Here is a 16432-nt window from a genome sequence, read left to right on the forward strand (position 1 = left end):
GTTTCGTGTCCAGAGTGCTACGTGTAATTTTTTTTTGAGATGGAATTTTGCTCTTGTTGCCCAGGCTGGAGTGCCATGGCACAATCTCGGCTCCACCGCAACTTCCGCCTTCCAGGTTCAAGGTATTCTCCTCCCTCAGCCTCCCTAGTATCTGGGATTACAGGCATGCCACCACGCTCAGTTAATTTTGTATTTTTAGTAGAGACGGGGTTTCTCCATGTTGGTGAGGCTGGTCTTGAACTCCCATGCTCAGGTGATCCGCCCACCTCCGCCTCTCAAAGTGCTGGGATTACAGGTGTGAGCCACCACACCCAGACTTTTTTTTTTTTTTTTTTTTTGGGACGGAGTTTCGCTCTTGTTACTCAGGCTGGAGCGCAATGGCGCGATCTCGGCTCACCGCAACCTCCGCCTCCTGGGTTCAGGCAATTCTCCTGCCTCAGCCTCCTGAGTAGCTGGGATTACAAGCACGCGCCACCATGCCCAGCTAATTTTTTGTATTTTTAGTAGAGACGGGGTTTCACCATGTTGACCAGGATGGTCTCGATCTCTTGACCTCGTGATCCACCCGCCTCGGCCTCCCAAAGTACTGGGATTACAGGCTTGAGCCACCGCGCCCGGCCTCACACCCAGACTTATATGTAAAACTTTTATTCTCAACTCATTAAATATCAAATGAATGGGCTCTACAAAGACTGTTATTCAACGGCATCCAATAAACCTGTTGCATGAATCTGTAACACTACATGCTAATTTTGAGTGCTGACAGTATGTTGAACTTTGTGCTATGCGCTTTACCTATGGGGTATCATTGAATTCTTTCAGCAAGCCTGTGAGTTAGCTGCCCCCATCAGCTCCATCTGACCAGGAGAAAAATGAGGGGATGCCCTAAAATCACAGAGGGCCAGGATCTGGATTTCTGGGCCAACCGCTCCTCATTCCAAAGCCCCGCCCTCTTTCTACTGTCAGACCCCGGTGCATCCCCAACTTCAGTGTGCATCATTGCCGTCTGGAGTGAGAGCCACAGCATTATGCTATAAAGAACTACAGTTAAAGGACCAGGGCAGAGAGACTGTAAGAAGCAGGTTTCTGGACATTCAAGCTACTCAATAGCTGAATGGGTTGCCTTTTGGGAATGGTTGAACTGTAAGGGGCTTATGGATCTTGGGACGTTTGATGAGAAGTTGGCCTAACAGACCTCGAAGGTGCCTTCTAACTATTAAACTGTCATGTGTGCCAAAGACAAGAGCCAGAGCCTCTAGAAGGGAGGGTCACACTCGCTATGCAGAAGGCCCTTCTCGTTACGGCACAATTCAGTGTCTTAAGTGTGCTTTGGAGATTTTGAGTCCCTTTGGTAATGACAATGAAGTAAAGCTGAGAAAAATGTTTCCTTAATTTAAGTAATATGGAATTACAGTTTAATGAAACATCACACAGGGAACAAGAGAAACTTAATGACAACATTCATTCACTGTAAGTTTATATTTCAAATTTTAAAATTTCTATAACAATAATACAATTTCAATTTGTATGTCATAATATATAAATTAGAAAAAGGTTAATTTTAAAAGGCTAAAATATAAAACAATTAAAATTTTTATTTAATAAGAACATAGTGGAAAAGAGTTTAAAGGTCAAAATTATTTTGTAAATATTTCAAAATAAAGATCACATATAAGGCAAATTTAAGACAAACACTGCTCCAAATTTACTGCCCATTCGTCTGACCCTGGGAAGAAAAACAAATGAAGAAGTGTTTATTTCTATAGTTTATCAAAGAAAATAAAGTGCCACTTCTGACATTTAATTTAGCCCTTTTTTATGTCACAGGAACCCAGTGAAGGATGGAAGGATGACTCACGCAACTGCATCATGGTACCACTTAAGGGTTTAAGAGAAATCAACAGAGAACAAAATTGGTGGTAGTGGTGAGAGGGGGTGGTGGAAAGACATAAAAAAGAAATATATGTGCAATAAAATAATCTGGCGTGATCATAAAACACTCAGGAAAAGCCATCACTTCTGTGGGCAGGCCTGTCTAAGGAAGCGGGGAATCTCTCTGTCGAATACTCTGCTGGTCGTTTGCTGTTAGTTTTGCCTGATTTGGATTGAGTTGGGGCTTTTCAGAAATTAACAGAAGGTTAAAGGGCACTATCCAAAATCTTTGATTGGGAGCCAAGTATTTAATTTCATTAGGAGTGAGGGGAAGGAACATTTCTCGAGCACCTATCAAGTGTATGCCCTGTGTCAGGCTCTTACAGGAAACTTTATCCGTTTTATTCTTGCAGCATATGAGGTAGGGGTTATCTCCATTTTATAAATGGGGAACCTTAGGCTCAGAGAGGTTTACTATCAATTTGCTCAAGGCTACTCAGATGATTAGTAATAGAAGAGATAATTAAACCTCAAACTGTCTGACTTCAGAAGTGGCCCCGCACGCCAGGTTCTCCATGTCTCAAAAAGAATGGTGAAAACAATTATTCTCCAACACACCACTGCTCTTCGGCATGAAAATGCAAATCCACTTTTTCTGTCTACCCTTTCCTGGAGAATTAGATTCCATAGTACATTCCCTATGACACATGAGTGATTTTTAGATTTGAAATGCTTCTGCTGCAAGGTTAGGTAAGATTTAAGCTATGGCTAGGAAGACATAAAAATGAAATTTAGTATTGCAAACTGCTACCCTTTTGACCCCTGCACTCCCAGTCCGAACTTTCCTGGTTTCTTTTCTTTTCTTTTCTTTCTTTTTTTTTTTTGAGACGGAATCCTACTCTGTCACCCAGGTTGGAGTGCAGTGGCGCAATCTTGGCTCACTGCAACCTCCGCCTCCTGGGTTCAAGCAATTCTCCTGCCTCAGCCTCCTGAGTAGCTGAGACTACAGGTGTGCACCACCATACGCGACTAATTTTTGTTTTATTAGTAGAGATGGGGTTTCACCATATTGGCCAGGCTGGTCTCGAACTCCTGACCTCGTGATCTTCCCGCCTGTACTCCCAAAGTGCTGGGATTACAGGTGTGAGCCAACATGCCCCACCAAGGCCTCTTTTTTATTTTACACTGCACTTACCCTCTTCTGATATACTAATTGTTTATGTTTATTGTTTATTCTGTGTCTTTCTGCTTGAAAATAGACTCCACATTTTTTGTCTGTTTTCTTCATAGATGCATATCAATTTTCTGGAAGAAAGATCGGTAAACTTTTCTGCCACGGGCTATATAATGAATAGGTATTGTGGGCTAGAAGACTTTTGTGGATCCGTTCACCTCTCCCACTGTGGTGTTAAAGCAGCCATAGACAATATGTAAACAAGGGACCATGGCTATAGTCCCCTGGGAGACAGAAAAGACCTTCTACCAAAAAAGTTATTGCATCATTAACAGCTTTACGATGCCTAGTTTAATTTCAATTTAAATGTTAACAATAAATCAATTTGCTTTTTAAGAATTCTTTGGGCCAGGCAGGGTGGTTTGAGTCTGTAATCCCAGCACTTTGGGAGGCTGATGTGGGCAGATCACGAGGTCAGGAGTTCGAGACCAGCCTGACCAACATGGTGAAACCCCATCTCTACTAAAAATACAAAAAATTAGCCAGGCATGGTGGTGCATGCCTGTAATCTCAGCTACTCTGGAGGCTGAGGCAGGAGAATAGCTTGAACCCAGGAGGTGGAGGTTGCAGAGAGCTGAGATTGCACCACCACACTCCAGCCTGGGTGCCAAATCGAGAAAAAAAAAAAAAGAATTCTTTGGAAACTTCAGGGTGAGTGTTGGTTTGTTTCTCATCTGAACATTGTCTTATGCTATAACTGTTTTCAACTGTCATCCATTTAATTGTCTACTTTGCCTAATTCATATAATCATTATGGTCTTTGTTCATTTGTTTTGAGGTGGAGTCTCGTTCTCTGCCTCAGACTGGAGTGCAGTGCTATGATCTCAGCTCACTGCAACCTCTTCCTCCCGGTTCAAGTGATTCTCCTGCCTTAGCCTCCTGAATAGCTGAGAATACAGGTGGGTGCCACCATGTCCAGCTAATTTTTGTATTTTTAGTAGAGATAGGGCTTCACGATGTTGGCCAGGCTGGTTTCAAACTCTTGACCTCAAGGGATCTGACGCCTTGGCCTCCCAAAGTGCTGACATTACAGGTGTGAGCTCATAATGGTCTTTGGAAATAGACAGATGATATATAGATCACAGATGCTGACAAAGGGACGTTGATGTTGAAACAAAAGGCGTTAAAATGATAATAATTTTGTCAGTGTTCCTCAAGATTATCTTCACCAAACCATATATTGTATTCATCTGCTTAGCATTTGAAGTACATCAGAATGTATCTCATAGTTCTGTGTTAAAAAGAAAAAATAAGCTGACTGTGGTGGTACACACCTGTAGTCCCAGCTACTTGGGAGGCTGAGGACTGGATTGCTTAAGCCCAGTTCAAGATTGCAGTGAGCTGTGATTATGCCACTGTACTCCAGCCTGGGTGACAGAGCAAGACTCAGTCTCAAATATATGTACACACACACACACACACACACATACACACACACACATATGTATATACACATGTACTTATATAGACATATTTATACAAACATATACATATGTTTATATTTAGATAAGATTATATATAACTTCGCTTTTCTTTTTTCTTCTTTTTTTTTTTTTGAGTTGGAGTCTCTGTCTGTTGCCCAGTCTGGAGTGCAGTGGTGTGATCTTGGGTCACTGCAACCTCTACCTCCTGGGTTCATGCGATTCTCCTGCCTCAGCCTCCTGAGCAGCTGAGATTACAGGCGCCTGCCACCACGCCCAGCTAATTTTTGCATTTTTAGTAGAAATGGGGTTTCACCATGTTGGCCAGGCTGGTCTCAAACTCCTGACCTCAGGTGATCCACCAGCCTCAGCCTCCCAAAGTGTTGGGATTACAGGTGTGAGCCACCGCCCGGCCTGATTTAGTTTTTCATTCATTGTCACTGATTGGCAATGTGCTATTTGCAGAGAATTGCTCACAAATACTAACTTGATACTCTTTCTCATATCCCTATTTGCTTAGTAATAAAACCAAATCAGATGTAATAATTACAAACCTTAAATCATATATTTTGGTTGATTTTTGTTTGGGTATAACACATAGTTAAATGTAATTCTAAATTTTAGTATACTTTGACTTCCTAAAGTATACAAAATCCTGAACATAATACAATGTAACTATAACCTTTGTCCAAAAAATGTTTCATTCCATTCTTTAAAAACTGTCTTTTTCACTTGCTTCATGTAGTTCCTCCTTGATGCTAACATGTTCAGTTTAATCTTAATGAAGTAACATGGTACTTCTCAAATGGAAAAAGTACAAATTTACTTAGCTATGTTAGGGATATTGTAAAGTTTATATTAAATTTTGTATTGCAATCTTTAAAAACTTTATACCATAATAAAATGAAATTTTTTAACTGAGAGCTTTCATGAAATTATTGTTATGAAAGGGGCTTTAACCCACAGAATGATGGGAAATATTGAGCCAGTCCACTTTGTTTTATAGTTGAGTGAACCAAGACCCTGAAAGGCAAGTGGATGGCTCAGTTGTTAAAGTTAAGCCTAGGCTTCCTGACCAGATAGCAAAGCTTCATCTTAGTAACTCTAGGGGGCGCTGTTCACATCGTTGTGAAGCCATTTTTGCAGACTAATGAGATCGGTGGCCTCCAGAGGTGCTCAGTTCAATGGCCTTGGGTTTTAGTCAGTCACTGCTTAATCCGTGACGGTCCCTGTTGTTAAATCTTGCTTAGATATTTTCCTGAAGTTTCCAATATATTATTTGCAAGACCTCTAAGTTCTCCATTTCTTTTTTCCAAAGTGGGGCCCACATGAGAAAAGGCAATAAAGAAGCGTTAGTTCACTTAACAGTTAGATCCTATTTTTCTCTTTAAATCGGGCCTTATGCCGGGTGCTACAAATCCGAGTTGAACTGTCATGGTCTCTGCCCTCAAGAAGTTTGAAGTCGGTCAAGAAGCAATATATCAAGAAAATGGGGACCTGCCATAGACTGCCATGCTGGTGCAAAGGAAGACACGATCTCTTCTGTCCAGGCATGGCTGAAAGGAGAAAAGTCACACTGTTTGCCATGGGAGATTTATTAAAAGAAAAGCAGAATTTATTTGTAAATACATTCGGCCTCGATTAAAATTGTCTCACAGCCCATCCCCTTCAGTGCTAGCTAGATATGATATATTATAAGGTCAAAGCAAGGTCTCATTTGCATCTGATAGGTAACCAGGATTAACTAGAGAGTATTCAGGGCAAGTCTCAGTACCTCTTTGGCTAGAGTGGTAGGCAAGAAACCTCTAATTTCCTCTGTGAATTTCTTACAATGCCTTCTGACTAATGATGACATGTGAAACTGAGTATTTACTCTCAGTGACAAGAGTGTGACCCACATTAAATCCAGCCACTTTGTCTGGGTCTCTGATAGGCCTGAAACTTTTAGCATCTTTCTGGGTTCCTCTCTTGTCCCACGTGCTGTTACAAATGGAATCCTGTGGATTCCACCTTCTAAATATTTCTCAAAGGTATCACCTGGTCTCCATAGCCATGGCTGCTGACTAATTCAGATGCTGTTATTCTTCATCTGTTCTCTTGGTCCTCCTGGGCCAAGCCTCATTTCCCTTTAATCCCTGTAAGTCAATGGTACGCAGGGATGTGTCTGGCTCATATTTCTGTCTGCAACATTTGGCTAGATATCAGACACATGATATGTATACAATAAATGTTGAGGAGCAAGTATGAATAATAAATACTGTATTTAGGATTTGGGTTCACAAACCTTACACATGACAAGGGAAAAGTCACGCTGTAGTGAACAGCAGATACTCCTCTGGTCAAAGAGGCATTAATTACAGTCCAGCACCTTGGAGTGTCATTGCTCTACATGCCAGCTTTTCTTTACAGCTATCACATTAGGTTAGTTATATGATGTAAGTCAGGAAAAAGCGTTTAAAAACAATTTTTTTTTTTTTGGCCAGGTTCAGTGGCTCATGCCTGTAATCCCAGCACTTTGGGAGGCCGAGGCAGGTGGATTACGAGGTCAGGAAATCAAGACCATCCTGGCCAACATGGTGAAAACCCATCTCTACTAAAAATACAAAACTTAGCCGGGTGTGGTGGCGGGTGCTTGTAATCCCAGCTACTTGGGAGGCTGAGGCAGGAGAATCACTTGAACCCAGGAGGTGGAGGTTGCAGTGAGCTGAGATTGTGCCACTGCACTCCAGCCTGGCGAAAGAGTAAGACGTCATCTCAAAAAAGCAAACAAACAATTTTTTTGCAAATAAACTGAAATTTATATGTAAATAATGTAACTTTTTTTTTTTAAAGACTGCCATTAGTTTGTTATGACAGATTGAATATTGAGCAAAGAAATATGCTGCCCTAAAGCGGTGGAAGTGACCTGGGAATCTGTGAGTAGATGTCACATGAGTAACATTCCCAGCCCAAACTGTGTTTTGAGCTAACATAGCAACACGGTGATATGGTAGACACCAGGGACACGTGAGTGTGGCTTAGGACAGGTAGAGAGTCAGCCATTCCATTCTTTAAAAACTGCCTTTTTCACTTGCTTCATGTAGTTCCTCCTTGATGCTAATTTACTCAAATGGAATGACACTTCATTTCCAAGCCACAGACTACGACAGATCTGGAAAGGTCCTTGGAGGTTGGCCGGGGTCTGAGAGATGAGGAAAGTCCCTTCTGGTTTCTCTGGCCAGTCTCGGAGGGGAAGTGTCATTGTGTCATTCCTCACCCCACACCCCTCCATTGTTTTCGTCCTAATTACTTCCTCTGTTTCTCTCTCTTCTTTCCTATGGGAAAACTCAGGCATCCAGTAACAGCCCTGAGTCTTCTCCTCTTTAATTAGGAAAATTTAAAGTATCAAACCAACATTGTTACATTCTAAATGGTACTGCACTCCCATGTTAGCACCACTGTAATCAATCAGATATATTTATCAATCTACGTGCAGTTTTCTTTGCTATAGGAAATTAGGACTTCTGCTTTTTACTCAATTTCTGCTTTTTTATAAAACAAATACTTTTTATTTGTTTCAAATGTATTTCTTATTCATTTTAAATAAGTTATATTTAATATCTCTTCAGAAATATTTATGGCTGGGCACGGTGGCTCACGTCTATAATCACTGCACTTTGGGAGGACGAGGCGGGTGGATCACCTGAGGTCAGGAATTCGAGACCAGAATGGCCAATATGGTACAACCTTGTCTCTACTAAAAATACAAAAAATAGCTGGGCATAGGTGGTGGGCACCTGTAATCCCAGCTACTCGGGAGGCTGAGGCAGAATAGCTTGAACCCAGGAGGTGGAGGTTGCAGTGAGCCCAGATGGCACCACTGCACTCCAGCCTGGGCGACAGAGTGAGGCGCTCTCTCAAAAAAAAAAAAAAAATAATAATAACACTTTAGATTAAGATTGGGAAGCAAGGAAAAAACCAATGAGAATATTTTATATTAAAAGATTACATTGATTGCATGTCAAGAGGAAAATATGTTGAGCCTATGATAATTTATAAATTAAAAAATACACAAAGCGGTTCTCAGGATCCTGACCCCTCCCACCTACCACTCCCTGTTTGACAAAATATCAAACTGACTTTAATACATTACAATAAACACTTCAGCCTCATTTCCTCCCTCAGTAAGTTGCTATCACCCTTGGTGTGGTCCCGATGATTAAATGAAACGCAAATATCCTGGAAAAATCGCCTTCATTTCTAAGATATGAATGCTATTTTGTTTGTGAGCAGCATAAAAAAGATTTTCCAAGAGAAGTGTGACGATACAGGGTCGGTAGACGCGACTCCCACGGGACTGCTGATACGCCACCTAAAGGAGGTGACACGGTCCAGCGGTCGGGAGCCTACACCCCAGACTTTGCAAGACCTGAGACTGAATACTTTTTTTTTAAAATTGTACTTTAGGTTCTGGGGTCCAGGGGCAGATGATGCACAATTGTTGCATAGGTACACACGTGGCAATGTGGTTTGCTGCCTCCATCCCTCCATCACCTACATCTGGCATTTCTCCCCATGTTATCCCTCCCCCCCTCCCCCCCACGCTGTCCCTCCCTTGGCCCCTACAACAAACCCCAGTGTGTGATGCTCCCCTCCCTGTGTCCGTGTGTTCTCATTGTTCAACACCCACCTATGGGTGAGAACATTCGGTGTTTGATTTTCTCTTCTTGTGTCAGTTTGCTGAGGATGATGGCTTCCAAATTCATCCATGTCCCTACAAAGGACACGAACTCATCGTTTTTTATGGCTGTGTAGTATTCCATGGTGTGTATGTGCCACATTTTCCTTGTCCATGGCTGTCTCAGTGCCCTCATCTGTGAAATGGGCACAGTGAACCTTTAAGTGATGTGAGGAATAAAGGAGGTACAGCACTTGACAAACAGTAACTGCCCAATCAATGCCACCTGCAATTCTTCTAGTGCCCTGTTTTATGTCACTGTCAATATGATAGAGAAACAGAGGTAGTAATGCCCTACATTGTGATTATTTTTCCAGTTCTGATTTCTCTACTGACCATGTGAGGAGACTTCCTGACACAATTTGCAAGGAAGATATACAATGAGTTTTTATTGTTCTGTGGTCCTGCACGAGTTCTAATTAGATCTACACAAGGGGGGTCACTTCCAAGAGCATCAGAAATATCTTACTATAGCCTCACCCGAGGCCCTTATAGATGAATCCGTTTCAAAGCACATTCATGTTGCTAATGATCCAGTGTAAGTCCCGTGGAAGATGTGGGGCCAGCACGTTTGCTGCTCATTTGTCTTCTGCTGAGTGGGATAGGGTCCTCCACTGACAAATATTTGCCTCCATATGTTTTGGGATTGCAGTTCAAGGTTTAACTGCATCTCTTACGTGAAGCAAACATTTCTCAATTCATTGAAAAAAGTAAAACCACTGTATTACATGACAAAAAGGAAATATTTTCTTTCCCCCTTTCATTAAAAAGGACACAAAACACAACACCAAATAATGAAAGGAAAACAAACAGGGCCATTCCATTCCTTGGAGGAGGGGCTGAGTAGCTGCAGGGGACAGCTGCAGTGCGTCCGGCATCCCAATTCTTTTCTTTCCCATCACTTTATTACTTATTGGACCAAGAATGTAGACAATTCCGGCTATGGTTGTTTTGCGTTTTTGTTCCTCGACTCAGACTCTGTGTTATGCTCGCTGGCCCCCTATGCTGGGTCTTGGAGCAGACAGAGTCTCTTCAGCATTCTGCAACAAGCCTTCTAAGCAGGTGGCTGTTATCCCTTTCTCAGCCCCCACCCCTTCCCGTGAGGCCCTGGACGGTGGAGAGGACTCGCTCGCCCCTTTGTGTTTGTATCAAAGTCATCAAAACCTTTCATGCCTTTTTCAAGCATTTCTCACTGTGGTTGTGGTTGGGTACCAATTGACAGAACATTCACACACCGTCACTGTGTGAACCTTAACAAGATGACCTGGATTCTACCGAAGCAAGGCAACACAGGGAGGAAAGAAATAATGGATGTGGTGGTTCCTTAGGGGGTGCTTGATTCATTTCTGAAAACGTATTTTTGAACGTATAGAAAAAAACTCTTAGAAGTGAATATCTTCTTTATAATATTGATCGTTACATATGGATCTTAAAATCAATAGTTGACTTTATTCCACAGTTCATGACTGTACAAATACAAAACTACCACTTTTCCAAATGTTTTTGCAAACCGTGGCTTTTGCTTACAAACTTTCATGACTCTTAAATTTTCTGATATGCACAAAATTTACATTAAAAATGTTAATTTTTAGGGTGACACTTAAAAGTGCAACTTTTTAAAGCATTGTCAGTGTTTTGCTTAAATAAGAAAAAAGAAGTGTGAATCAGTAGTAGCATATTTTATATTTTATATATATAACATATATATATATATATATATATATATTTTTTTTTTTTTTTTTGAGATGAAGTTTCACACTGTCACCCAGCCTGGAGTGCAGTGGTGCATTCTTGGCTCATTGCAACCTCTGCCTTCTGGGTTCGTGCAATTGTCCTGCCTCAGCCTCCTGAGTAGCTGGGATTACAGGTGCGCACCACCACACCCAGCTGATTTTTTGTATTTTTAGTAGAGACGGGTTTTCACTATGCTGGCCAGACTGGTCTCAAACTCCTGACCTCATGATCCGCCCACCTCGGCCTCCCAGAGTGCTGTGATTACAAGTGTGAGCCACGGCACCTAGCCCTCTAGTATAATTTTTAATAATATTTTTTAAATTTTTTAACTTTCTTTTTTGTACCTGGTCACTGAATACCAATATAATTTTTTATGAAATGTTTAAAATATTGCTTATCACTTTCTGCATGTGGGGACTCTAACAACGTCACTGTATGAGGGTAAATGAAATATAGACTCACTCTGTAGAATTCTGTATTTGGAAAAATTATCTGCTTTTTCTTTTAAGAGAATTGTGTATTTTCTAAAATTTTAGTGAACAATACACTTATTTCACGGCCGGAAATTGTGCCTAGCATAGCAGAGATTTCTACATGGTGGCAAAGGTTTGCTTAGGCAGCGTGTGTGCCTCATGGGCTTGGGGCAGTGGCGTATTTATTAATATAGAAGATTATGTCCCGTTATGGCAGCCACTCACCCTCTCTAATGAAACATGATCTGCCACCATTATGGATTACGGGGTGTTAAGTCTTCCAAAAACACTCAAGGAAATGTTGCTTATTAAATTTATCTAGAACTCTCACTTAAATAAGTGTTGTATTTTATGCAGATAGAGAAACTGAGGCTGTCAAGAAGTGACACTAAGAGAATCTTGTGCTAGGAAGAGAATCTTTTACAAAATACAGTGTGATTCTTAACTTCCTCTAGCCGTTAGATTCTTGGGGTATGTGTTAAAAATGCACATTCTGCGCCTCTAACTCAGAGTTTCTGACATAATAGGACTCAGATGGCATGCGGAAATCTGGCCTCACAAGAACCCTGTGTGATTGACATCATTGGTCCACTCTAAGAAATGCGTTATAGTTGTGTTGGCTCTATACCCGGATGAGAAGGCACACACCAAGAAGTTGTGTCCTGAGCGAGACGGGAAAAGCTAACCGCCAAAGCTGGAGAACCTTACTTCTGAACCCAACTGATCTCTGTTTTCAATTCATTTCTCTCTCCCCAGGCACTTCAGGTGGCCTCACTGTTGAATCTTCACGGAGGAGGCTCACCAAGCTCTGCATATATTTTTCCCTTTCTCCCTGCCCTCCATCCACATTAAGCTTCTGTGTTATGCCTTAGGTGACAGCCAGATGTCTGATGAATGGCCCATGTTAAGGGGTCGTGACTGCCAGCCCCAGTGTGTGGTGCTCCTAGGCATGCATTCCTTTGAAAAAAGAAGGCGGCGGGGGGGGCTCCAGAAAGTGTGGATGTTTGTCACAAGGAAGAAATCTCAAATACTAAACTTCCAGATGCCCTGGCAGTATAGTGGGGGAGGTGATTTGGGTTTGCTTCCCTCAACTCTTGGCAGGCCTCCTTGTAAAATCAACCCTGTTCCTAAGAACGCACAGGATTTCCTTTGCAGACTTGTGTAGAAGTTGAAGAGGGCAGAACCAACCACAAAGTGCCAAATTCTTGTATTGCAGCTTTGCTGGTTGGGGTGGATGGAATCAACCTGAAAAAACAAATTGGCTAACACTACCCAAATTCATTTGACCCTAATATGATACTAATCTAAATCGTAAAGCCACCATGAGAGTTCGCAGCGGGAAGTATCTCTTTCCAAAGGGAAGCTGTTCAACCCACGAAGGATCAGCATCAGCATCAGCTGTAAGAGTTTAGAATCAAGTCACTTCTGCTCTTCTCCCAGAGGCCCTGCTCCAACCTTCCTGGAGGCCGGAGCCATGCACTTAAACAAACAAGCAGAGGCGGAAAGGTTGTGAGGCCAGTAATGAGGAGGGCCACGATGATTAGGAGGAATGGCTCTGGTTCTGAATCTAGCTCTCTTTAGCTGTGCGTCCTTGGGCAAGACACATAAACTCTTTAGCCTCAGAATTCTGTCTGTAAAGCAGGGAAGTACACTGACACATAGTAAGGTCTCTGTTATTGTCGTATCATTAGTGGAATGATTAGCTTTTCTGGAAAAAGTTAGAAAGCTAAACAATGTTAGGATACATCAATCTCTTTGTTGGGGTAGGAATGGAAATACTGGGAGAATTTCTTCTATGTATTTTCAAGTCACAGCACATCTGAATCATGAGATAGAAGCCAAGTTAAGGTATCTGTATTGAACTATTAAAAATATTAAGGATATTATTACATCAATTTCTGCAAAAAGTTCTTAGTCTTTATCTCTGTTAGTACTTTTTATTGTGTAAAATTTAAATAAAGCAATTGTCAAATTCAGTCCTACATTGTAAACTGCAAAATCGCATTGCAAAGCATCAGGCAGATGTTTAGGGTTAAAATTCAAGGTTTGACCTGGTGAGATGGCTCGTGCCTGCAATCCTAACACTCTGGGAGGCTGAAGAGGGCAGATGACTTCAGAAGTTCAAGACCAGCCAGAGCAACGTGGTGAAACTCTGTCTCTACAACAGATAAGAAAATTAGTTGGACATGGTGGCTCACACCTATGGTCTCAGCTACTCAGGAGGCTGAGGTGGGAGGATCACCTGAGCACAAGAGGCAGAGGTTGCAGTAAGCCAGGATCATGCCACTGCATTCCATCCAGCCTGGGTGACAGAGTAAGACCCAGACAAAAAAAAAAAAAGGAAAAAATAAAATAAAATTCAAAGTTGGTTTATCTTAGCATATGCTTTCCCGGGGTAAACATAGTGTATTCTCATGACCTCTTAAACTTAGAATCAGATAAAGGGATGCAGATTCATTATTTATAAAAAGTTCAGTGTTTTTTTAAATCACTTTACTTAAAAAATATATTTTATTTTTTTCCAGCTTTATTGAGGTATAATTGACAAATAATATTATATAAACTCAGTGTATATAGTGACGATTTTGTGTGTGTGTGTGTGTGTGTTTGTGTGTGTGTATACACAAAAAGTGAAACGTTTATCACAATCGAGTTAATTAACACATCCATGATCTCACATATTTACCTTTTGTGGTGTGTGTGGTGAGAACATTTAAGATCTACTCTCTTAGCACATTTCAAGTATACAATACAGTGTTGTTAAATAGTCATCATGCTGTATGTTAGATCCCTAGAACTTATTCAATTTATAACAGAAAATTTGTACCCATTGACCAATTTCTCTCCACTTCCTTCACCCGTCAGCCCTTGACAACCATATGACTACCTAACAATCTTCTGAGTTTGACTTTTGAAGATTCCATGTATAAGTGAGATGATACGGTATGTACTTTTCTGTGTGACTTCTCTTAGCATCATCCCCTCAAGTTTCATCCATGCTGTTGCATGATTTCCTCATATATTTAAGACTGAGTAATATTTCATTGTGTATATTTTCTTTCTTCTTTTTTTTATTTTTTGAGACAGATTCTCTGTCATCCAGGCTGGAATGCAGTGGCGTGATCTCGGCCCACTGCAACCTCTGCCTCCCAGATTTAAGTGATTCTCCTGCCTCAGTCTCCCGAGTAGCTGGGATTACAGGCGCATGCCATCATGCCCAGCTAATTTTTGTATTTTTAGCAGAGATGGGGTTTCACCATATTGGCCAAGCTAGTCTTGAACTCCTGACCGCAGACGATCTGCCTGCCTCCGCCTCCCAAAGTGCTGGGATTACAGGAGCGAGCCACTGCGCCTAGCCTCATTGTGTATGTTTTTTTCATCTGTCCATCTATTGGTGAACCCTTGGATTGTTTCCACGTCTTGTCTATTGTGGATAATGCTGCAGCAGACATGAGAGTGCAGATATCTCCTTGGGATAGGTTTTTGTTTCCCTCAGTTATACTGTCAGAGGTAGTGTTGCTGGATGTGTAGTATTTCGATTTTTAATTTTTGGAGGAGACTGCATACCGTTTGCAATCACGGCTGTGCCAGTTTATATTCCCACCAACAGTGCACAAGGATTCTGTTTTCTCCACATCCTCACCAACACTTGCTTTCTCTTATCCTGTTGATAAGATAATAGTCATTTTAACAGGTGTGAAGCGATGTTTCATTGTGGTTTTGATTTGAATTTCCCTGATACTTTGTAACGTTGAAGACCGTCTCAACACCTTTTTGTGTACCTGTTGGCCACTTGTATCTCTTCTTTGAAAAATGTCTATTCGGGTCATTTGCCCATTTTAAAATCAGATTATTTATTTCTTGCTATTGAGCCATATGAGTTCCTTATATACTTTGGATATGAATCCCTTGTCGTGTGTACGGTTTGCAAATGCTTTCTCCCATTCTGTAGGCTGCTTTTTCATTTTGTTGATTGGTTTCTTTGCTGTGCAGAGCTTTTCAGTTTGATGTGGTCCCACTGTTTATTTCTGCTTTTGTAGCATGTGCTTTTTGTGTCGCATCCAAAAAAAAGCATTGCCAAGACAAATGTCATGGAGCTTTATGCCTATGCTCCAAAGCTTCCAGTAGTTTAACAGCTTTAGATCTTACATTTAAGTCTTAAATCCATTTCAAGTTAATTTCTTTCAGTGGCCTAAGATCGGGGTCCAAGTTCACTCTTCTGCATGTAGATATCCAATCTTCCTAACGCCACTTATTAAAAAGACGGTCATTTCCTCACTGTGCAATTCTGACACCCTTGTCAAATATTACTCCATTCATATGTGTAGGTTTATTTCTTTTTTTATGTAAAACATTTTTATTTTATCATGGAACTCTTTTGGGCACCATTATTTCCATTAGCATAGGGGTAGCTTCTGTTAATATTCTATAGCGAGGCAATAAATGCCCCATCAAGTGGAAATTCTCTAGTTCAGTGGTTGTTATTGAAAAGTACTCACGGTCTTTTGCCATCAGCCTCGATAAATGCACCATACAAAGGGCTTTGCAGTGGAGGGTACCTTGAGACCAGCACAGTAGCTTCAACCCTATACTTCGTGGGCTTAGGTGATTTTACTAGTTTCCATTTATCATGTTTAATTAACATTTCCTAAAAGAGCAGGTTTACATTCCTTCAGTTTCATAGTACTAGAAAGGGGAAACATCCCAGTTAGATGCAGTACCCATTTTAATAAGACATTTTGGTAAAGGACTTCAACTACCTTACATAAAGTTTGTGTAAACATCTTGAATTTTATCAACCTATTAATCTGTATGCTTTTATGCTCTGGTCCCAGGCTTTTTCTACTCCCAGACCATTTTACCTTTTGTGTTGAAAAAGGGCTTGGGTTCCCAGCAGGGAGTTGCATCTGTAAGACATATGATGGACAGCAAATTTGATAAGGTTTCTTAATCAGTCCTCTGATTCTGTGGGAGGGGCACC

General features: G+C 41.2%; 1 protein-coding gene across 1 annotated transcript in view; it reads right to left on the reverse strand.

Annotated features, from left to right (window-relative positions):
- Window positions 1–1075: 1075 nt before the first annotated feature.
- Window positions 1076–16432, reverse strand: part of TMEM212 (transmembrane protein 212) — a 30083-nt gene continuing 14726 nt past the window's right edge. The window contains exon 4 of the mRNA XM_032258297.1: window positions 1076–1726. Coding sequence (XP_032114188.1) covers window positions 1706–1726 — 21 coding nt within the window. The 3' untranslated portion in view covers window positions 1076–1705. The remainder of the gene's footprint in view (window positions 1727–16432) is intronic.

The sequence above is a fragment of the Sapajus apella genome, unplaced genomic scaffold (assembly GCF_009761245.1).
Source record: "Sapajus apella isolate SASKATOON/1434 unplaced genomic scaffold, GSC_monkey_1.0 scaffold101, whole genome shotgun sequence".
Lineage (NCBI taxonomy): Eukaryota > Metazoa > Chordata > Mammalia > Primates > Cebidae > Sapajus > Sapajus apella.